The 27,898-nt window shown below is 35.2% G+C and overlaps 1 protein-coding gene across 2 annotated transcripts in view; it reads left to right on the top strand.

Annotated features, from left to right (window-relative positions):
• LOC118192094 (uncharacterized) overlaps positions 1-24,771 on the top strand; it is a 27,005-nt gene extending 2,234 nt beyond the window's left edge. Inside the window, exons 1-3 of one of the 2 annotated variants that reach the window (XM_085824540.1) lie at positions 2,668-2,706; positions 3,771-3,878; positions 24,267-24,771. In XM_085824540.1, coding sequence (XP_085680666.1) covers positions 2,674-2,706; positions 3,771-3,878; positions 24,267-24,668 — 543 coding nt within the window. In that variant the 5' untranslated portion in view covers positions 2,668-2,673 and the 3' untranslated portion in view covers positions 24,669-24,771. Of the gene's footprint in view, positions 1-2,667; positions 2,707-3,770; positions 3,879-24,266 lie in introns of those variants that run through there. The other variant, XM_035362998.2, reaches the window with a different exon arrangement.
• Positions 24,772-27,898: the final 3,127 nt, after the last annotated feature.

Raw genomic sequence — 27,898 nt, 5'->3', positions numbered from 1 at the left:
TAAATAATTCTTTAATTAAATAAAAATGCATTCAGATACGAGACGTCCACTTAATATTAAATATTTTCAGGAAATGACACTAGCTGGACTCATTCTAATCATTATACATATATATATTTTCATTTTCATAATAACTATCATATTTCGTCGCATATTCTTCCCCTAGGATTTTAGCACTAGATTCTAAAAATTTTAAGAATATTCATGTAATTCTGCCCTTCCTCAATGCGTTCAGAGAACGGGCTTTCCTTAAACTGGATTCGTCTATGTAGTGGTCGTTTTCGTCCCAGCAACAAAGACAAACCTTCGCAACCTGTGAAGGTCACGCCGAAACTAACTCTTTTAACCGTTGGACTTTATGCCAGCCTGATGCGAGAATCGAACCAACAAACACGAACCGATATTCGCTCTACAATGAGTTGGCTGCACGTTCTCCTTCTCTAATTATTTATGTATGATTCGAAGAAGGAGTAGCAGAGACGACAGTAAAAATAGACGAGCTTCAAATTGCGCTGAAGTAGAAATGAAGATATCGTTTTAGATACTACTTGCCGAGGGACAACTAATCTGCTGGGTAGGGTCAGTAATTAGGCAGCCTCGGCACTAGGAACATAAAATCATGAACCGGGTTCTTACTTAACATCTATCCGAGTAGGTAGTGTGGCGATCCAATGATCATTGGCGACGGTTCGAATACTTCCAAATCCTGCGACGTTTATTGAGAATGCCGCCTCCCCATCAGGATTGAAAGTTGCAAAGGCTTCGGGCTGGTATGTTACAAGTCACAGAGTGCGACTCATTTTGGTCGAACCGTGCCTCCTGCCTAATAAAGAGGATTCCACTTAATAGATGCGGCCCCCATAGTTGCATTAAGTTGCAAGAGTGGGTATAAATTCTAATTAGCTATTAAATACAACTAAGTATTAAGTAATAATAAGTACGCATTCTCATTCGAATGAAGGTTTTTTTTAAAGATATGATATTGTGATAGTTATTCCGTAGTTAATCTATGACTACTTTCTGTTTATATTAGTCCAAAAGGGCTTTGACCCTGAGGGACTATTGTTTTCGATTTGCGATTTTGCGTCGAATCACGCTGAACGTCCGTTTCACTTTTCAAAGTGTTGCCACCAAATATTATCACCCTGTATTATATTTGAAGAAGTTAAATAATGAAAAATCTGCATAAGTGTATCTAAGAATCTAGCATTGTGATAAAACAACTGTACCTACAACTATCAAATTTGCAATGACAATATCCTACTAAGAATATGGTCATCTGGAAGTCCAAATCTGAAATTTGGAATTTGTTTTATTTACAATTTCATATTTTGTAAAACTTTAACAAATTTTTTAGTAACAAACTCAAGGATTTCAAAGCGAGCAATAGCAACGTCGTACAGAAAAAACATTTTTATCTTCAGCGCGGGAGACTGTATATCAGACTAAAGATATGCTCAATTTAAAATTATTTTGCGATATTGCTCTTGAACTGAATTTTAAGATTTAAGTGCTTTAATAAATAAAGGTAAAAAAAAAATGTTAAAAAAAAAACGCCCCTTTGGGTTTAATTTAAAATTTGAAAACTTTCAGATTTTCTTTATATATATATATATTTAAATCTTATTGTAATTGCATCCTTGGGAAATTAAATCATTCACATTATTTTTTGCTCTCGATTTTTGGACTATAAAAGTGGTTAAGAAAGAGGTTATGTCATATTTCAAGTTTTTATATTTGAGGGTTTTTTTTTTTTTTTTTTTCCAAAAATCGTGCGATTTTAGCCTCTCTTGATGGAGTGGGTAAAAACGAATCCCATTTCAAAGTGCAAAATCTGAAAGCACGAAAGGAGGTCCCGTGACTGCAAGGTATGGTATTGTAAAATATTTAATTAATAATGTAAGGTATCCTTACTGTCATTCTCCCTTTCGGTTTTCCTACCAGCAGGGCAGGCGCCAGAGCATGTGCAATTCGTGCTGCCATACTAGGCGGCAGAATTTAGGAGCGGCAAAATTTTTAGAAATTAGAAATTTGAATTTTAGAAGGAACCTGGTTGGTTAGCTGGTTGAAATGAAAGGGACACCTAAAGATTCCTATAAGTAAAATAAGTATTGTTCCTTTTCACTTCTATTTAGAGCTACCCCCCCTCCAACACACACTCAGTGGGCCGTGCGGCATTTATTGAAATTTGGTAATATACATAAAGTGTACATAAGAACATAGCATACATAAGAATACACATAAAATTTGTATGAATAATTTAGACATATATACATAGTAGTATAAATTTAGATTGAATGGACATTGCCTTTGTATATTATACTGATTTCAAATTTTGATAAGTACCTAAATAAGTTCATTGGCATAAATTCATTGTTCTAGTTATCAGTGCATAGTTTTAGTTCATAGTTCTAGTTCATGTAGAGCTCATATGTTTTAGTTCATAAGTTTAAGGAATCTGTTGGCAGAATTTAGAACTTGCAGATTCTGCAGCGGGCAGCAGAAGGTGAAGAGCCGTTCCTGCCTAGCAGAATGCTAATTTTAGTTCGCGCATTTTAGAAACAGCTAGTATTTAAAGGAAGGTTTTAGATTGTTTAGTCACAATGTGTTTCGCTAGCTGAAGGCTACGTTACTAGTTGAAATTCCACGGCAATCTGTGTGCGACTTTGCTCTATGCTTGCCATGGTACTTGTCCTTCTGCTACAGGTTTGAGCGAACTTACGGTTTAATCTTTTCTGTGTACCCTCTGGACTAACTTAAGATTTAACTTTGTTTTAATATGAATTTCGTAATTCGGAGTTACGCCATAAATGCTGGTTAGCTTGTAAGCCCAAGGAGTGTCTTCTGTTTATTGTTTGAGCTCTTAATGAAAAGGTCTTTTAAATCCTTTTTACATTCTCTGTTTTCTTAAGAGATACAGCGATAATTCGCTTTAGCCTTCCGAGTCTCAACTTAATGTATGCTTCACAAGAAGGTATGTCACAATGATATTTCGCCCTCTAAACTTTAAACACTGCTTAAATAAAACATTAGTGACAGTCGCGATTATACCTAATATAGAAAAACGAGATTTTATTAGAATTTGAGTAAGATATGGTACTATTGTTTTCTTGAAACAGACCTCTAAATCTCGAAAATGGAAATATCTAAAGTAAAAAATCACATCGAAGCAGAAAAAATGAAGTTTTCAGGATTTGGCTAGCATTAAATCTGTATTAGAGATATAACGTTCTAAAGAAACATGAAAAACCGCGAGTATACTACTGTACAGGTTTTAATAAAATAAATTTTTAATTTTATAGACTTTTAAAATGTGACTTTTATCGTAGAAATGTTAAACCATTATAGGTGAAGGGGAATTTTTATGACCATCTGTCTACCATGGTATTCAAACGAAGAATATGTCCACAATTCCGACTGGAATAAGTGTTCTTTACGCACCTTACTCTCCTTTTAAACCATAATGAAAAGTAAAAAACTGAAAGGATGAAATGATAGGATTTTTAATGTTTTCGTCCAGAATATCTACAGAAGTGGATAAAAAGCCTGAAATGGTACGATATTTGTTGCCACCTTGAGAAAGCCTGAATCGAGAAACTCCGAAATGGCATATCATGATTCTAGACAGCTCGCCGCCCAAGCGGCTAGCGAAAATAATAATAATAATAATAATTCTTTGGAGTTAGGTATGCATTTTCTTATTAATAGTCCTATAGTTTCTTATTAATAGTGACTTGTTCATTTAAAGATTGTTTGTATTTCATTTTCAGATTTTGTTGATGATCTACGCTTGCAGATTTGTCAGTTCCAAAGCCTTGGATTCAAGCGACTCGTACAGTGCTCAAGCATCAGAATATAAAGCTAGTTACGAAGCATACGTAAGTAAATTTTGAAATGTAAACTGAAGATTTGAGGTATTTACGTATTATCGCTTCGACTATAAAAGCCTAGCTATCATAGAACTAAGTTCGCGGAGATCCCGCCAAATTAGTGCCATTTTCAAGAAACTGACACCCTTTATTTAATAAATAGTCAGTATTCACCCGCTTCTTGAAAAGGCTTTAATCGATTTCTATTATTTTGTTAGGCGCTTTGCGTTCAAACTTCCTTCACGTGACTGTTACAATATATTACTCTTTCGTCGCCCTATTATACAGCTGACAATATCGCGTCAAAACAGAAGAGAAAACACACCAAAGAATGCCATCCCTCCCAATGATAAGTCATGAAGCATAAAATGGCAGCTATTAACTATTATGTATTTCGCACTCTCAAAGTTTGTGCCTCAGAACCTTTGCTTGCTGATGAACTCAATTATCTGAGAGTCGCTGAATACTGATAATCCAGTCCGAGGTGCGAATCCCGAAGAACGGGCTCGCTGCATGGGCGTCTATGTGTTTTTCTCCATATGTGATGTGTATACGAGCCATTTTCCCTTACAAAATCCTCGACGAAAGCATTCCTTCCCTTAGGCTGATGGCCCTCGAATGCTTTGCCGTAACAACAATAATAATAATAACAAACTAATCTGACATCGATAGCCACTGACAGGAGATTTTCTCTCGGGGTCATTGATAAAGCATTTAAAAATTTTCTCTTGCGCTCAACGACATTCCGTTTTTAAAAAATAACATTAACAGCCTCGTCGTGCTTCAATTTCATCCTTCTGTCAGTTACAAAATTGCAGGGATTCTCCAGAAGTTCAATTTTCAAGATATTTTCTCGCCTGGCAATAAAATGTATGTTGCGATTCTTAAAGTCCATTTCTGACTTTAATTCATGGGGAATTTATAGCATTTCTTGTTAGTGTGGGTTGAAATATATCGACGAAATTAAAACAGCGTTAAACTTTCACACCAAACACGAGTCTTAATGTCTGAAAAGGTGAAACTAACAAGTCTTCGAGAGCTAATGATAGTTGGAAATTAAATTATAGCTTTGACTTTATGTATGCAAAAATTATTCAAAAAGCTTCTTCCATTGGTATTTTGGATAATTTAGAAGCTTTTCACATTCACAAAGATTTATCTTGCTTAGGCAATGACTTTAATTCCAATCCAATCCTTTCTAGAGCTTTTAAAATTATATGAATTATTTTTTCAATTTTCTTTACTATTTCTGACAGACGGCTATACCTACTCGTTCGCTTCACTTCCTTTGGTTATAAATACAACCGTGGCTTTCCTTTTGTTGCAGTTTCTTTGCTCCTGATAAACAAGGATTTATACTTGTTCGCCCTCGGTTGATATAGTCTTGACTCAAATCTACGTCAAACACAAGATTGTTGGATTTGTTAATTTTACATATTGCGTATACACTTTTTTGATGGCAGGATTCCATAACTTTGAAAATAAGCCGCAGTTTGTTCTTCTTTAAAAGGTTGGTTCTAAATTTTACTTATTTTTTTCTTTTTTCCTTTTTAAAATGCAAGAAAAATGCACAGCCGCAATACCACCTATTCTCTTGGTAGAATGCAGGTGGTGTCTCCATCTCCCGTCAACTGTTAATAGTTCGGTGACAATTTCACGGTCGACGAATAATACGTATGTACCCAAATCAGTGGTTATCAACCATTTTTTTTTTTCTTTTTTTCCTCAGTGCATCCCTTTCACCATTGCTAGACATTCATTTCCACCTCTGCAGTCCAAAACTCTAAAAATACTTATGCATTTATTTAAATTTAGGTTATTTTCCAGTGTGTTTTATAAATTAAACAAGAAAAGGTCTGAAAAATATTAATTAATATCAAAACTTGAATAAAAGTAGTTTTTCATATTCATCAGCCGATAAAACTAAATAATTAACAGGTAAATAAAAAGCTGATCTCTTTCCTCCCCTGAACCAATGGAATTCCCCTCCCCCGTTTGAAAACCTCTGATTTAAATAAATACTTTTGCAATAGTTTCAAACGCAATAAAATGAATTTCAACTGATTCTGCATCTACTACTGCTGTTGGCAGCAGAAGGTGCAGAATAACCAGTTATAAAGCTCAAAACTTCTAATCAATATTTACTTATATATTTTATTAAAATCTGTGTATCACAAGCTCAGTGACCTTATATTGAAAAGGCGAAGAGAAAAAAAATTGGGTGTGGCATAGAAACATTCAGCTGGTCTCACAAAGGTAAAAAAACCTCTTCTCCTTTCCTCCAAAGCGAAAAAGCGGCTAAACTGTTCTCTATTTGCATTCCTTATTGCATTAGGTGGTAAATACATACAATTTCGCGCAATTTCATTATTGCGTTTTAAGTATTATTATTAATGTTTAACAATGTTTTCACCCAAAACATTGTATGCAATGAAGTTGATAATTAATTTTGTCATGAAATCAGGTTTGTACATTCCTCCCCCTCTTCGTTTTCGATGATAAATAGGCCTTCATTTTTTTTTTTTTTTTTTTTTTTTTTTTTTTTTTTTTGTTGCAGTTATTTAGCTAACCCATGCTTCATCAAGGGTTGCAATGTATTTCCCTTTAGCCCCCCCTGCTAAATACGTAGTTTTCATAGAGCATTCTACAAATTGCTCTGAGCTGAGCCACGTGCCTCGGCAAAAGGTGTTGAACATTTTGGTTCAACATTTGGTTCAAGGTTGTTTTTTAGCCTTTTTAAATTGAAAATCTTGGTTTATTAGTCCAAAGGAGCTTTGTCCCTGAAGGACTATTGTTTTCGTTTTGCGATTTTGCGTCGGACTCATAAACGTCGGTTCACTTTTCAAACAGTTGCCACAAAATGTTAGAGTCCTGCATTACATTTGAAGAAATTAAATAATGAAAAATCTGCATAAATGATTGTCTATTTCTCGCATTGTGATAAAACAATGGTACATAGAGCCATCGAATTTTGAATGACGAAATCCTACTGCGAATATGGGCATCTGAAATCCCAAATTTGGAATTTGTTTTATTATAGATTTTATATTTTGTAAAACTTTAACGAATTTTTGATTTACAAACTCAATGCTTTAAAAGCGAGAAATGGCAACGTTATATAGAAAAAAAATACTTTTATCTCCAGCTCGCGAGACTGTATCGGAAATTCTAAAGATATGCTTAATTTAACATTATTTTGCGATATTGTTCTTGAACTGAATTTTATGATTAAGACACAATAACACGCCGAATAAATACTGATTCAGAAGTCAAACAACAAAAATCAGCGTTAATTCACAAAATTTTCACAGGACTAGTTTCGATGGTTTTACCGAACCATCATCTTCAGCTGCAAAACGGCAAATGAACAAGATAGGAAATAATGTTTAGATAAGATAAGAAAGCCTGGACAAGAATAAGCAAGTGGCGCCATCTGTTGGTGAAACCTGAACTAAAACATAATTTCTCTAAAAGCCGAAGGCAAATTTGGATTGGAATTAGGATCGTTAACTAGAACAGAAAGATTTTTATGAATGTGAAATGCCTCTAGAAAATCCAGTTCTCCAATGGAAGATGTTTTTTGAATAATTTTGGCAGCAGAAAAATTGAAAGTGTGATTTTCGGACCAACAATGTTGAGCAACAGAAGACTTCTGTGTTTCCTTTTTTCTAACATATGCCTCATGTTCTTTGACGCGAAATTTTAAGGCTCTCTTAGTTTGGCCAATGTAAATTAAACCGCACTGGCAAGGAATCCTATAAATACCCCAGGAATTCATATCCGGAATGGGGTCCTTGAGTATAGAAGTTGGAATTTTATTGATGGGAGAGTAAACAACCCGAAAGTTAAATTTCTGCAAAATATGTGCAACTTTATAGCTAATTGATGGAAAGAAGGGAATGACAACAGAATTTTTATAATCTCCTAAAATAAGAGTGTGGCTTTTAGTGTGTTGAGATGAGAATTTTTTAACTGCTTGATTAATAATGTTGGGTGAAAAGCCCCTGTCAATAGCTATTGCTTTTAAATAATTTAGTTCTTCATCAAGGGCTAGTTTGGAGGAGCAAACTTGAAGAGCACGGAAAACATAGGAATAAAATGAAGCTAACTTTTGTTTAGTCGGATGACATGATTTAAAGTGTGGTGGAAGGCAAACCGATGAAGGTTTACGGTAAACTGTAGTACTGAAGTTGGATGTGTTACGTGTGACCAGAATGTCGAGAAACGGAAGAGAATTGCAAGTCTCAAGTTCAAAAGTGAACTGAATAGCAGGATCAATAGAATTCATTGTTGAAAGAACTCTATTTAAATCATCTTTATTACCTTCAAACAGGGTAAAAGTATCGTCTACGTAGCGGAACCATGCCGGGAAGTTTAAAGTTTCAAACAATTTTGATTCATAATAATGCATGTAGATATCAGCCAGGATGGGACTGAGGGGGCTTCCCATGGCTAATCCCTCAGTTTGCTTGTAATATTTATTTTGGAAAACAAAATGTGTTTGTTTCAAACAGAGTTGAGTGAGAGAAATTAGCTCATCAATTTCGATGCAAGAGAAATGAAATTCGCGAAGTCTGGTTTCTAGACATCTTAATGCACCCTCCACTGGGACATTGGTGAATAATGATTTTACATCAAAAGAAACCATGAGTAAATTACGAGGAGAAATGTTTTTAACCTTTTTTACAAACTCTATTGAATTTTTTATGGTGTCAATGTTATTGTCTAATAGAGTGGAAAATCTAGAAACTAAATATTTAGCTAATGGATACGAGGCAGTACCTAAATTTGATACAATAGGGAGGAAAGGAATACCACTTTTATGAATTTTGGGAAGAGCATATAATCTGGCACAATTCGCAACAGATGGGATAAGCGAATGTTTTAAGTTGCTTGAAAGTGGAGGGTGCATTAAGATGTCTAGAAACCAGACTTCGCGAATTTCATTTCTCTTGCATCGAAATTGATGAGCTAATTTCTCTCACTCAACTCTGTTTGAAACAAACACATTTTGTTTTCCAAAATAAATATTACAAGCAAACTGAGGGATTAGCCATGGGAAGCCCCCTCAGTCCCATCCTGGCTGATATCTACATGCATTATTATGAATCAAAATTGTTTGAAACTTTAAACTTCCCGGCATGGTTCCGCTACGTAGACGATACTTTTACCCTGTTTGAAGGTAATAAAGATGATTTAAATAGAGTTCTTTCAACAATGAATTCTATTGATCCTGCTATTCAGTTCACTTTTGAACTTGAGACTTGCAATTCTCTTCCGTTTCTCGACATTCTGGTCACACGTAACACATCCAACTTCAGTACTACAGTTTACCGTAAACCTTCATCGGTTTGCCTTCCACCACACTTTAAATCATGTCATCCGACTAAACAAAAGTTAGCTTCATTTTATTCCTATGTTTTCCGTGCTCTTCAAGTTTGCTCCTCCAAACTAGCCCTTGATGAAGAACTAAATTATTTAAAAGCAATAGCTATTGACAGGGGCTTTTCACCCAACATTATTAATCAAGCAGTTAAAAAATTCTCATCTCAACACACTAAAAGCCACACTCTTATTTTAGGAGATTATAAAAATTCTGTTGTCATTCCCTTCTTTCCATCAATTAGCTATAAAGTTGCACATATTTTGCAGAAATTTAACTTTCGGGTTGTTTACTCTCCCATCAATAAAATTCCAACTTCTATACTCAAGGACCCCATTCCGGATATGAATTCCTGGGGTATTTATAGGATTCCTTGCCAGTGCGGTTTAATTTACATTGGCCAAACTAAGAGAGCCTTAAAATTTCGCGTCAAAGAACATGAGGCATATGTTAGAAAAAAGGAAACACAGAAGTCTTCTGTTGCTCAACATTGTTGGTCCGAAAATCACACTTTCAATTTTTCTGCTGCCAAAATTATTCAAAAAACATCTTCCATTGGAGAACTGGATTTTCTAGAGGCATTTCACATTCATAAAAATCTTTCTGTTCTAGTTAACGATCCTAATTCCAATCCAAATTTGCCTTCGGCTTTTAGAGAAATTATGTTTTAGTTCAGGTTTCACCAACAGATGGCGCCACTTGCTTATTCTTGTCCAGGCTTTCTTATCTTATCTAAACATTATTTCCTATCTTGTTCATTTGCCGTTTTGCAGCTGAAGATGATGGTTCGGTAAAACCATCGAAACTAGTCCTGTGAAAATTTTGTGAATTAACGCTGATTTTTGTTGTTTGACTTCTGAATCTGAATTTTATGGTTTAAGTGCAAAGAACATGATATTTAATAAATAAAGGTAAACTCAAACGTTAAAAAAACGCCCCTTTGGACGTAATTTAAAATCTGAAACATTTCAGATTTTTTTTTAAAGTATTTAATTTAAGTAATATTTTAATTCTTTCAAACGTTGGTATGATGGTTTTTAATTCGATATTCAAGTTACGTAATATTATAATCCAATTAAACGTTTGCGCAATGTTTTTATAGTGGTATTTTTATTCTATTTATTTTTGCTATAGATGTATTTAATGACTTCGCAATTGATTTTTGCTTCGGCGGATTTTCTGCCGCTGCCAACGGTTTAATTTCGGAAACATTAGAAACAGTATACACGTTTTTCGGGTATTCGTTTGGAGTAGCCTTTCCATGTTGAAATAAAGACTGAAGGCTTTTCCTCTTCCGATTAATAATATAGTTTATGCACTTAGAAATTTTAATACCATGCATTTCAAACATTTTTTTTAATTATGGAATCGAACTATTTCTCTTCGGAAAACACAAAAACGTATCCTTCCAATTCACAGTTGTTTATATGCGACATTTTGAAAGAAGAATCAATTTAAAAGTAACCAACGAGCCTGTTTCAACGAGCTTATCCGTAAAGAAAATCAGATTAATTATTGCAATAAATAGAAAGGGCTGGAATACGGAATTTTGGTTTATATTTTATTGGATATCATTGGCCATGTGCTAAAACGTTTTTTCTAAATTCTTACCAACATAATCAAATGTTTGCCGTTTTATATTTTTGACAGCACAATTTAACAAACCCGTCTGCCAAACTTTTATGTATAGGGAATATATACCATTGGAGGTATTTTCTCATGAAACTCTTTTAAAAGTTCCAAATAAAGTACCACTTCCGGTTTATCATCTATACCAATGTTTCTCAATCGCCGGTCCGCAAGAGATATTTGCCAGTCCGCGAATTTCCCGGTTATTTTTGTCGCATGATTTATTTATGTGAAAAAATTGTGCCAATGGATCGAATTATTAAACTTTCCTTTCCGCGAGAACGTGACGAAATATTTTACCGGTCCTTGGGGTAAATCCAGTTGAGGAACACTGATCCATACTATTAAAATCTGTGTGCGTCTGTCTGTTTGTGACATCATCTCCTCGGAACGGGAGAGAGTTTCGAGAGTGTTTCCCTCGGATTCCAAAAATACGTGGGAAGCCCTTTCGATCATTCTCATCTTCGTACGAGTTTAATCAGCCAAGATATTAATTAAAAAATCTGAAAACGATAATTTTTGCATTCATTTTTCAGACTGGGAACAGTCGTGCGCACTGGAGATAAAAAAAGCTTTATTTCGGAAAGTGTTGCCCCTGCTCGCTTTCAAACCGTAGAGTTTGTTAATCAAAAATTTATAAGTTTTACAAAATATGAAATAAAAATAGCATTGCCAAACATTAAACATATTATTAACCCAAAGGGACAATTTGCCCAGAAAGGCTATTAATTTAGATTTGGCATTTAGCATTGAACTATAAAACTATAAAAGTCAAAATACCTTTTAAAATTGTTGCCACCAAATATTAGAGTTCTGCATTATGATTAAAGAAATTAAATAATAAAAATCTGCATGAATGTATGTATGTTTCTCGCACTGTGAAAAAACAACGATACCTAGAGAGATCAAATTTTGAATAACATAGTCCTTCACTCGAATATGGGCATCTGGAAGCCAAAATATGGAGTTTATTTTATTATCTATTTCCTATTTTGTAAAACTTTAACGAATTTTTTTATCAACAAACTCAGCGATTTCTAAGCGAGTAATGACAACACTGTACGAAAAAAAAAAATTATCTCCGCAGCGCGAGACTGTGTATCGGAAATATTCTCTTTTTAAATTATTTTGTGATATTACTCTTGAATTGAATTTTATGGTTTAAGTGCGAAAAACATGATATTTCAAAAATAAAGGTTAAAAAAAAAAAAAAAAAAATGCCCGTTTGGGCGTAATGCAAAATTTGAAAGCTTTATGATTTTTTAATAGCTTGTATATTTTGTCTTTTCATTATATAAAGTGATATTCTGACGTTGAAGAAAGCACGCCATTGCATATGATGTCATTGTATGTTGAAAACTTTTCTTTAATATCACCATTTTAAATAAGTAGCTGCTGTTAGCAACTTCTTTGTTTCAGATTAGGATAATTGACACGATATGTTATTGCCATGTTAATTCTTTTCTTGATATTGAGAAAAAGTTGTTATATTAGCCCCTTCGTTGTTAGTTAGTTGTTATATTATTAATTATTATTAAAAGTTGTTATATGGGGAACTGTAGAGTCTTCTAGTGCGTTTCGTGATTATCGACTGTTAAAACTCTACTGAAAGATTAGGTAGCGAATTCTTGATAGATCTTGAAAGAACAGATAACTGCAGAGGGTTATAACCTTTTTATTTTAACCAAACTGAACAAACGCACTCACTCGGTACTCGCAATTTAACCACTACTTGTGGCAGAGTCGTAGCTAAGGTTTTCAGCGCCCAGGGACAACTGAAGATTTTGCGCCCCCTACTGCTTGCCAAGGATAGAAAACATTTAATTCTAAAATGCCGTAACATCAGTTTGGCGCCCCTTGGATTCTGCGCCCGGGAACAGATGCCCCCCTTGCCCCCCCCTCTAGCTACGTCCCTGACTTGTGGTTAAGTAACTTGAATAGAAAATAAGATGTACAATCGCAATAAAGCAAGAACACGACTGACTCCTTTTTCATCTAAACCGCTAATCGGCAGCACACAGCAAAGCCGAACCTTAGAATCAATATAATCTAAGGAAAGTGGCTAGCACCGACTATGCAACTACAAGGTTTCTAAGTCAACCACACTGCATAAACTCAGAACTAACTTTCCTACTGCGGACTCTTAAAACTTACTTTGTTACTTTGAGTGGTATACTGATGTTCAGCACAGGTGAAGTTTCCTGCTCTTACCAGTTCACTGAGGAATCCCTTAAAGGGAGTGACTTTTGGAGGAAACCTGAAGGAAATTCTCCATGTGAGGAAGAAACTTAGTCGGAGAAAGAAGAATAGAAAGCATTTTGCTTTCAGAGAGACGAAATGAAAGTCCTGGCGACAGCGTAGGCGAGTTGATAGGGGATAATTGAGAAGAAAAGGGGGGTGTCCACGAAGGCGTCAGTGCGTGGTTGGGCTGCATCACGTGCCATGTGCACGTTGCTTCATCATTCGTAAAAAGCTAATTTTTCTCTATATCAACCATCTTCAATAGCGAGAGAACTGATTTCCGCTTCTGCAAAATGGATTTCAAAGTCCTAAATTTAGAAGCTCTTTCCGCAAATTTTTGCATGAAGTTTCCTTAATCTTTATCAGCAAAAGCGTTCTTTGAAGAGGAAGGTAAAAAGGAACGAAGAGGGTACTTTCCGTGGCGGTGCAATAACAGCAGACTGCATTTTCCTGTTATTTGGAATAGTACGAGTTTCTTCAGTCTTAATATCAGACTTAGTTTCTTCGAAGATGACGATTTCCGCATTTTTGGCTAAACACACAATCTTTGGAAGACGCAATGTTTTGTGATTTGCATCTCACATAAGTCGACTTCGCGTCTTTAGGTAGGTGACAACTATAGGTTAAGTGATCTTCACTACACTTGAGGCACCTAGGTTTGTTAATACAAAACATTTGACCCTGTCCGTAACGTTGACATCTGAAACACATAATAGGACGATTACCCTGGCGGTAACGTCTTATCTTCACTTGTAGTCTCTGAAAACACTCAAGAGAGTAGATTTTCCTGCCTTTATCCGTGCGGATTAGCGACACTAAGAAAACGGGGAGTTTCTCTTCTTTCACGGGAGTTTTCCTGGTGAATTACTTAGTTTTTAACACTGGAAAGCCTTGTTCTTCAAGCTCCAGCAGGGAGGCCTCTGATGACAGCTTTGGGGGACTGTACTTTACTTCTGAAATGCTAAACTGTACTACTTTCATAAGGCCTATCTTGCACGGCACTAGATTCGAAGTAAAGAGATCTTTTCTCTGTACAGTTGTTGATTTACTGAGTGCTGTAACTTTACCTCCAAAAATTATTTTACAGAAAGGCTGGAAGTTAAAACTAAGTTGGAACGTTCCTTTGCCAGTTAACATTGTAAAGGTTTTCAAAGCTTAGCTTAGCCAAACATCTGTTTCAGCGGATGCTGAAATACCGCATTTAATACATGTAAATGAAACCAATGAAATGCATGTGTTTGTGGTTGCATTCAGAAAGGTCTATGCTGCATGCATATTTTAGAGCAAAATCAAGAGTTGCACCTATAAAGCAAATATCGATAACTAACCTTGAATTGATGGCACATATTTCTGGCGCCAAATCGGCCCATTCTGTGCAACAAGTACTTAGTATCTCTAATATCAAAATTATATTTTGGAGCGATTCTATAGTAGTCCTGTATTGGTTGGATAAGCAAGAAAAATGGACAATCTTTATTTCAAATAGAGTGAAAGAAGTACACACCCATTTCCTGATAGTAAATGGCGTCATGTGGCAAGAAATTAATCCCGTTGATCTGGTCTTACGCGAATATTCTAAATATTTACTTCATTCACACTGGTAGGAAGGACCGCCTTCTCTAAGAAAATCGTCTGATTGTTGGTCCATGCTTGAAATAATAAGTAATGAAACCTCTGAAATTGCTTCTAAAAAATGAAAAGTTAAACTTCGTCGAATAAATGTATCAAAAGATCAGTTGCCAACGTACGCAGAAAAATTCTTCAATTTTCATCCCGTGTTCAGATTTCCATGTGAAGATAGTAAAGTAAGAACTGTGAAACTAGAAACACAATATAATGTACTAATTCTTCGTTTTCAAAGAAATTTTCTTCTAGAGATTCGCAGTCAAGACTTGCCCCGTGAAGACTGTTCCTACACAATATTCTTCATACGGCCAGCACAGTCCCGGATACTTTGAGTGTGTTGTTCCTACGCAATATTATTTATCTTTGCAATATCCGGCCAGCACAGTAGCCGGATCCAGATGATGACGATTCCAGAAGACGCGATCTGGTCGTGCTCTCAAGAAACCGCAGAAACCAAATTTAAGTTTTAAACTGACTGTTTTGAGTAGCTATACAACAACTCAAAAGGGAGAGCAACATGTTCAGAATATCATCATTTCACTCGCCAACCTGCAGGAGTTTAAGATTGACGTCACATAATGAATTGTTACATCTGAAATCTACAGAATTTAATTCCCTTTGCAACCAGATGTAGTCAGAAAAATGCTTATTCAATGTAGGTTTTTATGTAATTAACTAATGTTTTGTTATGTGTCTTATATCTCTTCATTCTAGGAGTTACCAAAGTAACGTCAGGTAAACGTTATTTATAATGTTACATTTTCAGAGCTGGCCTTCATTACGACACGCGCAATAGATGAGTTGCGAAGACCTTGGGATGCCTAATTTAAAGTAATAGATTATAAGCCTTATCAGGTGAGAAAAGAAAAGGTTTAAATAAATTTGGCAAATGAAAAATCAATTATGAAGCTGAAAAGAAATGCGTCGAACGTTTCTTCAAACGTAGCCGCTCCAGACGAGAAATTGGTTAGTGACTCTCACTGCTGTACCGAAGGGTCGGCTTTCCATCCCGGAGAAGACCTGGATGCAAACTGTTTATTCCTTTATAGGAGGTAACGGTGAAAGTAGCCACTGCTTCCGGGCTTAGTAGTTGTCAGAGTCACTAACCACTATCCCGTTTGGACAGCTTGACAGTTTTTTGTACTAGTGCCATTCCATCAATAAAGCCCTTTTCTATTCATTTTGTACTACATGCGTCCAATTTATTTGTTGATACTATACTTCCCTCATCCTTTAAGTATATACATTGTGCCAATGTAATATGGATTTCATGTCTCCCAGGTATATTATTTATTTATTTATTTTGCGGAATTACGTCTAAACTCAGAAAAGTTGCTTAAGTATTGCATACTAGTGTATTTGGCATAGTATACTTTTGCGTGCATACAGGTTCGTAACACAACGAATGCACAAGTCCGATAACAAGTTAATAAAAATTTATTCTTATCAAAAGAAATACATCAGAACGCTTGAATTTTCGTCAGAGATATTCGTACAAGTGTTCACAATATCACGCAGTATAATCAGTAGTTATACTTCAAACTACTAAAAACGTTAAATACGACGAAATCCAAAGCATTAACTAAAGAGAAAACTAATTTAGATATCTCAGTCCATGCGGAATTAAACAAATCGCAACAATAACTAAGCAACTAACTCAGACGCTTTCTCTCCGTCCTCTTGTAGATTTCAAGCGGCCGCGCGAGATCTTTCTAGTACTTTCTGCTTCTCGAGATTTCTGGAAAGCAAAAAGAGTGTGGAATTACGGTTACAGCTAACAAAGTGGTCAATTACATTTATTCAATTTCAATATAAATTAAAGGGATACCCATTTATTAAATGTTCAGCGCCCGTGTTCTTGTATTTTTACTTTCCCGGCATAACTTTCTCTCAAAATTTGTCAATTTGTCTCGTGCTGCATTGCACAGGGAAATATAACAATTTTATTTATAATTCTACTAAAATTATCTATCTAAATACAAAATTCGTAATAATATATAAAACAATTGAACTAACTCATCAAACTAATCCATAATCTGTTGTTAAATTATGAAGTATGTGTATGTATGCATGATCCGCGCATTGTGGAAAAACACCGGCATCTAGAGCCACCAGATTTTGAACACATGTAGTTCCCCAGCCGAACATGGGCAATTTGACGTCAGAAATTTGGATTTCTAATTCTAATTTTTCATTTATTTCATATTTTGTAAGAATTTTGTTAAGTCATTAGGACTATTTAACTGTAAGATTATATCATTTTTTCTCTTCTTGGCGCCTTGCATGGCGCAGACGTTCATTACAGCAACCCTGTAAACGCTTACTCAGTTGTTTTTTTTATTGCTATTGTTGTTAGTAGTAAGTCATCGCTTGAAAGATGGCACGCATTTGATTAAAGTTGTCAAATAAAATATTTAGTACAGTCCACTTCTAGTTAATTTGAAATTGCTGCATAACAACGCACGCATCGCATGAACATTTTATGGTCCGTCGAGCCGGAGCTAAAAAATATCGTTGCTAAAATTAACCTTTTAGAACATTTGGAATACTTTCGTTTGGTTGTATTACGCATAACTTCATATGGAATGCTTTCGTTTTCGTGTGGATTACGCAATTGAGGTTGGATACTGTGTCATCGTTTATTTCCGGTATTGCTGTCGAGAAACCTGCAATCACGGTAAGTGATAAATTATTTATTTGTTCATGAGTGAAATGAAAGCGATTAAGACTAACAAAAAGAGTTTAAAATGCAGTATTGGAAAGTTTGAAAATAAGGTAAATTCTACAGTGGACGAAGCAGATATTTCCTTATTGGAGTTATACGAATCAAAAATATTAAAATTTAAAAAGGAATTAAGTAACATTATCGATTCTTTATTTGCACATTGTGAGGAAAAGGACACTGACGAATTCATTAAGGAAAAGGAAAATGTAGTAGATAATCTCGATGAAATTCATTTGAAAATTAAAAGAAAATTTTCTGAGATCAGTTCTCAAAGGAATAGTTGTTCAAATGGAAACGGTTCGAGTAAAGACATAATTGTTTCGGATATAAAATTGCCTAAATTATCTCTTCCAATATTTAGTGGAAAAATTGAAGAATGGATTGAATTTGAGGATTTATTTTCCGCAGCTGTGCATAAAAATAGCAAATTAACTAATGCGCAAAAATTGCAATATTTAAAGAGTCACTTAAAAAAGACGAAATAGGAACTGTTAAACAACTGACATGTTTTTTGAAGAACATGCTCGCACCCTATCACATTACAAACCTCCGCATGGGGAATCGAAACGTTCATTTAATACCAAAGTTCTTACATCACTTTCGGAAAATTCAAAAAATTGTCCTTATTGTAAAGCTGATCATTTATTGTTGAAATGTGCGCAATTCTTAAATCTAACAGTCAAGAAACTATTTGAATTTCTAAAGGCAAAAACACTGTGTTTCAATTGTTTATCTTCGGTCCACACAATCAAGAACTGTAAAAGTTCTAATACATGCAGAAAATGTCAGAAATTTCACAATTCGCTCTTACATTTTGATCGAAATGAAGAAAATTTCGATAGAGCAAATCGCACATCGAATCAAATCACAAACAAGACTAACTAATAAATTTAGCAGTAATCTTTCTCGAAATGCTGATACATTTACTCCAATGGCAACCAGCCAAAAGGTTAGTGACACTAATGAAACCAACCAAGCAAAGTCCATTAACGGTACTGCGCTGAATATTTCCAGTTCTTTTAATAAACAAGTTCTACTTTCAACTGCAATTATTTTCGTTAAAGGTGATGATGGAAAATTTATTTCGCTGAGAGCCTTGCTGCAGTTCTCAAAATAATTTCATTACTAGACAAGGTGCTGAGTTATTGAATTTGAAGAAAAGAAAAATATACGCTTCTATTTCAAGTATCAATGGTACAGTTATGGGTATTAAGGAAAAAGCTATAGCAACCATCGCTAACGCTACTAGAGATTTTATTCGTACCTTACAATTTTCTGTTGTTCCAAAAATAACTCTCGTAACGCCTGCTAGATATGTAAACATTCCTGATGTTAAGCAGTTGCAACTCATTGGTTTAGCTGATCCAGAGTTTTATAAACCTGGTCAAATACAGGTTTTATTATCTAACGAAATATTTTTTGATTTACTGGGAACAAATAGAATAAATATGCAAGACCTGATTCTCCATCAGTCAGTTTTTGGATACATCGTTAGCGGGTCAGTACGCATGCCGCAGCAAGGCAATGTTGATAATTATTGTGGGTTTGTGGAAAACTTGCGTCATTTATCTGACAACATGAGAAGGTTTTGGGAGATTAAAGGTATTAATGAAGCAAAAAAAGTGAAAAGTCAGGAAGAGGAATTTTGTGAACAGCACTTTCTTCGTACACACAGGAGGCAAGATGATGGCAGATATGTAGTGGAAATACCAATTAAGGAGGAAGGACTTAGCCTTTTAGGCGAATCGAGAGAAAACGCTAGCAAAAGACTGAATTATCTACTTAAACGCTTCACTCGTAATCCCGCAATGAAACACTTATACGAAGATTTCATTAAGGAATATAATAAATTAGGCCATTCCGAAGAAATTGATGAAGGGAATAGCTCTAGTTTCTCAGATTATCTTCCTCACCATGGGGTTTTCAGGCCCGAGAAACCTAGCACTAAACTTAGGGTAGTGTTTGATGCCACTGCTCCTACGACTACTGGAATTTCGTTAAACGATATTCTACTGAATGGAGGGTTAGTTCAAGACGAACTATTTGATATTATTTGCAGATTTCGAACGCATAAAATTGCCTTCACAGCAGACATTGTAAAAATGTATCGTCAGATTTTGATTAAAGAACATCAAAGAAACTTATTACGCATCTTATGGAAGAGTAGTGAAGAACCAGTTAAGGTCTATAGACTGAAGACTATAACTTACGGTACTTCCAACGCACCATATCTAGCACCACGCACACTTAATCAATTAGCAGAGGACGAGAAAAACAATTTTTCGTTAGCAGCGCCAATAGTACAAAGGGATTTTTACGTCGATGACGTACTCACTAGAGCCCATACTCTTACTGAGGCTAAAGAATTACACTCGAAATTGATTAACCTATTATCACGTGGAGGAATGCGTCTGCACAGATGGTGTGCTAATCATCCTGATCTTTTGCAGTTTCCGGACGGACAAGAAGAATATTCTTTCAGTAATTTCGATGACGATCACAGCATCAAAACTTTAGGATTATTATGGAATCCAAAGATAGATTGTTTTTTGTACAAATCAACGATCAAGAAACCAACTACTTACACAAAGAGAACAGTGTTGTCTGATATTGCTCGCATTTATGATCCATTAGGACTGCTTGGTCCAGGGATAACAAAAGCAAAAATCTTCATCCAAAGACTTTGGTTATTGAAGCTTGATTGGAACGATCCGCTACCCGAAAGAATAATTAAGGAATGGCAACTTTTTATTGATTCAATGCAATCTGTGAACAATTTGCAAGTCAGTAGATATGTTTTACAAGACAGTTTTTCTGAGATACAAATTCATGGATTTTCAGATGCATCAGAACACGCAGAGTAGCCATCTATTTACGCTGTAGAAGTGACAATAATTTATCTTCACATTTGCTTTGCAGCAAGTCCAGAGTAGCTCCACTAAAACCGTTGACAGTACCTCGACTGGAACTCTGCGCAGCTGTACGGCTAGCACAGCTTGTTGTAAGTTGTAAATGCTGAAGCGTGTCCTATCTCAGTGATTGATTATTCGAGATCAGATCTATAGACAGCAGGAACTTTAGCATATGAAATATATGAAAGAGCCAATCCTTTTTGTTCCGTAAACTGTTGTTCGAAAAATGATTTTTGTAGCGTTTTAGAATTATATTTTTGTAGATTTAAAAATGTTTGTATCGTGCGTTTCATTTTCAAAATGGTTAGAATTAAATGTTTTATCTTAAGTACTACATTTTGTAAAATTTGAGGAATGTACTTTGTATGACGCAGACATTAGGAGTAGTTTAAATCTTTTTGTTGTATTTTTGCGTTTATGTTATCTAGAAATAAGTGCAGGGTAACGTAACTGGCTTCTCTATTATCGCTTAAATGGTTACCACTTGTGTTTTAAAGCAGTGAAAGTATTTAGAATTTTTCCTTCCATAGTCTAGAAAAATTCTTTTATGAGGAGAGGAGTTGTGATAAGGTCGCATAAAGGAAGAAGAAACTGAAGATTAATATGGACATGGATGTCTCGAGAGCATAAAATGAATATTATTATTATTTAACTTCCGAATACGTTTTCAATAGTTGTTAAGTTGAATTAATTGTTTTAAAAATAATATTAATATGTTGGCATTGTTTCAAACGCAGGTTCGAGAGCCACGTATTGTTCTCGCACGTAAAATGTAGAGATATTTGAATGCTTTTGGAAAAAAAAAAAAAAAAAGATAGTTTTTTCTCTTGTTGATCTGTACGTCGCTGTTTTTTTTTTTCGGGGGGGGGGGAGCGTTTAATAAAATTTTTATGCTGAGTTCCTTTCAACCTGGAGTCACAATCCAGGGTTTACATAGCGGTTCCAGCCAATACACCACAACTTTTATCTCGGGTGCGTCAGAGTGTTGCCATTCGATAAAATGAAAGATATTTATTAGTCCAAAAGGGCAAATTTCCCAGAAGGACTATTAATTTCGTTTTGGTACTTTGCGTTGATTCACTATAAACGGCGAATCACTTTTGAAATTGTTGCCACCAAATATTATCATCCTGAATTATATTTAAAGAAATTAAATAATGAAGAATCTGCACAATGTTTCTCCCATTATGATAAAACAAGAGTATCTAGAGCCATGAAATTTTGAATAACGTAATCTTTCATTGACTATGGGCATCTGGTAGCCCGAATTTGGAATTTGTTTTATTATCGATTTCATATTTTGTAAAACTTTAACGAATTTTTAATTAACAAACTCAAGGACTTCAAAGCGAGCAATGGCAACGTTGCATACCGAAAAAACATTGTTATCTCCAGCGCACGAGACTATGTATCCGAAATTCTAAAGATATGCCCATTTAAAAATTATTTTGCGATATTGCTGTTAAAATGAATTTTATGATTTAAATGCGAAGAACATGATATTTAATAAACAAAGGTAACGCACAAAACGTTAAAAAAACGCATCTTTGGACGTAATTTAAAAATCTGAAACATTTCGGATTTTAATTTTTTTTTTTTTTTTTACTTTCAGTTTTAATCAATCCGAACGTTTAGTATTTTGAAGTTAAAAGAAGCAGCTCGTTGTATTCCGTTCCATATAACGAGAGTCAGGTGCAATTATCAGTTAGGTGGTTATGGAAGAAAAAACTAACATTCGCCGAAAAAGGGCGAATTTCCTTCTTCTGGGCTGCTAGAGAAGGTGTCTTCTGAGATATTTATACTCTGTAGTACTATACACTCAACAGAAGGAAGTAATTCAAAACTTATCATTGTTTTTAAACTTTAATTATAAAATACGTACATATAAAATGAAACGGACGCGTACTTTGCAATTTTGTTTGCATTTCAATCATTTGCGAATGGTCAGTTCATAGTTCGTTCAAAGGAGTTTTCAATTCACTTCAATACATGGCTAGACCAGTAATAATTAACAGTGGAATGGCCATCAAAAACATTAAAATTTTTCTTTATGTTTAGTGACTGCAAAATGCCGCCTTCAAATGATACTAATGGTTATAAAAGAACAAAACTGCATTAAATTTGTGTATTGAGGGACTAGAGGGATATGCGCTGATTTATGTAAATATACATGCGTCATTAAAAAGAAATGTCAAGGATGTCTCCCGAATTTAGACTTAATAGACTTAAAGTACGCTGAACCGTAAGTGTTAACATTATGTTTTCGAGAACTGGCAAGTTGAATTTGCGACATGATGTAATGTTCTTTATAAACGTAATGTATATAATGTTCTTTATAAATGCAATGCATGTAATGTTCTTTATAAAGCAAAGAAGCGTCGGCTATTTCCTTAAGGTCTTTATTTTGCACTTTTTCCTATGTGGAGGAGGTGTAAAGCTGGCTGGATTATCATTTTATACAATATTATTTTATTATGAATTTTAATAAAAAAATTCGTCTGTTTAAAAACAGTGTCTTACTGCTGCCCGAAATAAAATATTTTTGCCTTCCATGCGCCAGCATGTTGCCATTCAGTAAAGCGCAAGATATTTAATTTTCAAACTTAATATATCTGTTATGAGTTAAAAAAACAAAACAACTTAAAAGCAAAAAACGCTGTTGTTGGGAATTTTTTTTTAGCTCAAAGCGCCAATTTGCCCAGAAGGGCTCTTAATTTCGTTTTGGCAGTTTGCATTGATTCTCTATAAACGACGCCACCAAATATTACAGCCAAATATTACACCAAATATATTATATATATATTATATATTATTCTTTATTATATTTAAAGAAATTAAATGAAGAATCTGCATAAAAGTATGCATGTTTCTCGCAATGTGATAAAACAGCGGTACCTAGAGGCATCAAATTTTGAATAACATACGTCTCCACCTGAACATGGGCATATGAAAGCCCAAATTTGAATTTGTTTTATTATCTGTTTCATATTTTGTAAAGCATTTATGAGTTTTTGATTAAGAAACTCAACGATTTCAAAGTGAGCAATGGCAACACTGTACGGGCAGCGCGCGAGACTGTCTATCGGAAATTCTAAAGATATACTATTTTAAATATTTTGTGATATTGCTGTTGAATTGAATTTTATGATTAAGTGCAAAGAACACGATATTTATTAAATAAAGTTAACACACAAAAGGTTAAAAAAACGCCCCTTTGTGCGTAACATAAAATCTGAGAGCCATTTTTTTAATATTTTCTTTTTAGTCTGATTAAACTAAATCAGAAGATGCCTAATTAGAAATATTATTTTTTTATGAAAATATTATACATTTTAAAAAAATCATTATATTTTTTCTTTTTTATGATAACAGTTAAGGTACCTAGTAATCATAAATAACTCATGGAACTCGTAATTAGAGATAGGATTTGTCTCCCTCTTTTCAGGAATACTGTTATTCAGATAACTATTAGACATAGTTTCCTGTTGTGGTATTAAAAATAAAATTTGAAGGAAATGCAGTGGCAACATAATTTAGTATTTTCATGTAATTGTTAAGATTTGCAAAATGGCAAAATCAATTCAAAGTTGTTATCATTTGGCGTTCTATTTACTACTTTACTTTTTAAAATCTGTTATATTTTTATTTTAAAATGTGTAATATGTATAGAATATGCATGGAAGATTTGTAGAATATCAATTGACTGTTTAAAGGATGCCTAAGAATTAGTACCCCTTTTAGTAATAAAACTATGGATATTTTTTTTTCCCTTCAAAATTCAAAAATACTTTTTCATTCTTAAGTTTCTCCCAACATCTCTAGAACTAATACCAGTTCCATATCCACGACAAATTCTTTCACAAAATTTTTCATCTTCACAGGAAAGCCCACCACATCCCTTCCATTTCGGTTACGACGTCCTGGATGAGCACGGCAATAAGCAGCAGCGCCAAGAGTTGGGTGATCAGAACGGCCACGTGAAAGGCAGCTATGGCTACACCGATGCCCATGGCGTGTACAGGCATGTTGACTATGTGGCCGACCATTCTGGCTTCAGGGCCATAGTACAGACCAACGAACCAGGTGTTTCCAACGAAGACCCGGCCGACGTAAAGCTGACTGCCAAGCCACCACCTCAGCACGTTCTTGAGCAACAATACTCGAAAGTAGAAGCAGGATACTCAGAACCGAAACTGTATCTGAAATCGGTTCCCAAGCCCGTTTATCGTGAAACGTCTTACGCATCCGGTTCGTCTTTGGTTCCAGTTATAATTTCACCATAGAGAGGAGCCTTGGATGACACGTCGGAAAATAATATTGTAAATTAACATGTTGTTGCTTCTATGATGTTTTAATAATAAAAAAAGGTTATTCTTGTTAATAGAAGTTTTCCATGCTAGTATAGAAATCACAACACCCTGCAGTTTCTCCAGGTCAGGCATAAAAGTACGGAGCATTCATTTGACAAACTGTTCAGCTCAACTGTCAATAGCATTTAGGGCTCCTGTTGCTACATAGTTGGGGCTTGTTTCAAATCCTTGAGAAGGCTTTGATAAGTGTATAGTGTCTGCGTGGCATGGAGATACTAAGATACTAAAAATACTGGCGAGCCAAAAGTTCTCTCGAGATGTTTCGCGGCAGGGAAACAAGGGTGGTAGACCTTGGAATCTTTCCTCGAGGTGGTGGTTCTCTATTTATTTTGTTTGCATGTGTGTGTATTCATTGTTTTTTGTCAAGCTGTTTTGTACCTTAGAATAATATGTCTTGATCTGTGCACAGAACATACTGTGTAATATTAGTTGTTGACCACGCTTTAGGCAACTTTTATGCATGTCTGATCTGTCTTTCTGGTCTTTGGTCGAGCTTTTGTATTTAGGAGAATCTGGAATTACACAGCTGGTGGAGTAGCATTAGCTGTATACTCAGATGTCATATGCTGCTCTGCCAACGAAACAAACGGGGCGTTCTAGATCAAAATTGAGACAAAACTTCCTTATTCTCGCAGGTGTAAAATTGGTCAACTCCTATGGTGCACCTTGAGCAACGTTCTCAGTTACAAGACGTCTGAATGACCGACGGGAAAATTTGGAGAACATCAATAACATCTTGAGCAAAGTGAAAAAGGAGTGCCAGACTAGAATTGTGAAACGGCGATGCAAACTGCCCATGGCGGAATACAGAATGTAACTTAATTATAGGACTGTATGTAACTTAATTTTAGAAGAGGAAGCCTCTCAGTGTTATCAGAACTCAACTTTCTAGGGAATTTTGGATCTCTTGCAAGAAGCGCAATGCTTTTCTAAACAGCACCATAAAGATTTAAAAAAAAAAAAAAAAAAAAAAAAAAAGGTAGCATTGGGAAGGCATTTGTAAGAATGTAAGTAACTATGGTAATACCTGCTTGATACTAAAATGCCTCTGCAAAGTGAATGAAGTTTCACACAGCACATTAGGATAGCCTGACGAAAAAAATTAGGATTATGGAACAGCAGTTTGACATGTTTGCTTTGCATTATGCCAAAAGAGTCAATAGCAAATTCTTGCCCTTAGATTTCAGTGAGGATGGCTGCATTAGCAGATCTTCTCCGGTTTGAATTCTGATAAAGTCACCATAAACATTAAAAATTCAGTGCCAGTACAGGACAAGTTCGCAAGAACTGCTATGAGAGAGTTAACTGTTAATAGCAAGCAAATGTAATTGGAACCACGTAACAATTCATGGGTTTCGGGGCAAGTCCCAGAACATTGGCAACTGTGATTCCCTTTCTAGGCAATCACAGTTGCCTGAAGGCTACAGTTCCGTGGTGTCAGCATAGAAGCCAATTTTCTTGACGCAAATTATAGCCTAAAGTATGAAAAATTACTGTTGGATAGGTTGCTACCAAATATTCAGAGAAGTGAGCGACTCTCAGGGTTACACTACGGGTCCTTCTCGAATAGAATCTACTTGGTTTCGCTAAACAGAATGTTTAACAATATTCTGCACCACAAGAGGTAAAACAAAGTTATTCAACTGGTAGCCCTTGATCTCAAAGCGGCGTTCAACTCGGTATGGCACGACAATCTGCTTTATAAAATCATACTATTCGGAATTAAAGGGAACAGTATCTGAAAGTTTATAAACTTGTTAAATCAAAGGACAGTCAGAGTAAAGTGGAGCAGGGTACTCTTGAATAATTATGAATCAACCTGCAGAGTTCCGCAGGGTGTTATATTATCCCTAGTACTTTTTACTATCTTTACATTTATGAACTTATGGCGGTCGACGCTATTTTACGTATGCAGATGAGAATTTTCTCTACTGTGCAGACAACTCGTTCTCTAAAGCTGCGTTCAGACGGCGGCGTAAAGGGCATAACATAAAGGAGTTCCGTTCACACCAGCGAGAACGGTGTAAGGCGTGGCCAGTGAGAGAAGCTAAATTTGCGCATGCGTGGATGTCTACAACTTTCCCGCGCTGTTCTCCTGCTCGATTGCGTTCGCTCTGCTTGTTTTGTAGCAGCGAAATCTTCTGTAGAACGCCGCTTCGTTTTAACTTCGCTCTGATTATCCCAAACTTGGCGTAAAGTTGACAACTTTGAACCCTATGCCACGAGCCCTAAACCAGATTTTTGTGACGTTACAGACTGGTTGCCTTGGTAACGAAGCTCTGCTTTAACCACTTATGCCCTTTACGCCCCCGTCTGAACGAAGCTTAAAGTGCAAATTACAGCATGCCTTCATCAAAGTGTAGATTTGGGCAAAAGACTGGAGTTTATGTAAATTCATCATTATCGTAAGGAGACAGAGTAAAAAAGTATGTGTTTTGAAGTTAAAACCATCAGCATCTCGGTAGGAAAAAAAGTTAAAATTTTAGGAATGCGGTTCGACAGCAAGTTGAGGTGGAATGTTTATGTAAACAAATTATCCCCAGGTAGGAAAGAATGTTATACAGTACAAAGTCCGAGTTTGTCGGGACATCGGCGATTCCGGCTTTAGGATTTTTCCGGATATTAGATCATCAATTTAACGCTTGTAGAATGGAATGTAGAATTTATAAAATTAAAAATATAATATCGTGACTCATGAAATAATAAAGCATTTATGATCTAAAGGGTAACAAAATTTACAAAAAGAAACGCATAATATTGTTACGATTTTGTATTTAGTTGGCTGTTTTTAGTAGAATTGTAGTTAAAATTGTTATATTTCCCTCTCCAATGCAGCACGTGACGAATTTTAAGAGAAAGCTACGACGGAAAAATAAAAATACAAGAGCACGTGCATTTAGTATTTAAATAAAAGTTTATCTCCACAATTGATATTTAATTTGAATAAACGCAATTCACTACAATGTTAACTGTAATCGCAATTCTACGCTTTTTACTTTCCAAAAATTGCTAGAACTCTCTAGTGCGACCGATTTAAAAAAGCTATAAAAGCCAGAGAGAGAACATCTCAGCTCAGTCGATGTTTAGATAACTATTGTTGTTTATTATATCGAATTCGCGGTGAGATCCAATTAGCTTTCTCT

This window comes from Stegodyphus dumicola, chromosome 9, assembly GCF_044657685.1.
Source record: "Stegodyphus dumicola isolate Sdum_Otavi_A_Nest chromosome 9, ASM4465768v1".
In the NCBI taxonomy this organism is placed as follows: domain Eukaryota; kingdom Metazoa; phylum Arthropoda; class Arachnida; order Araneae; family Eresidae; genus Stegodyphus; species Stegodyphus dumicola.
The sequence above is the reverse complement of the archived record's forward strand: the minus strand, read 5'-3'. Positions and strand labels throughout refer to the sequence as shown.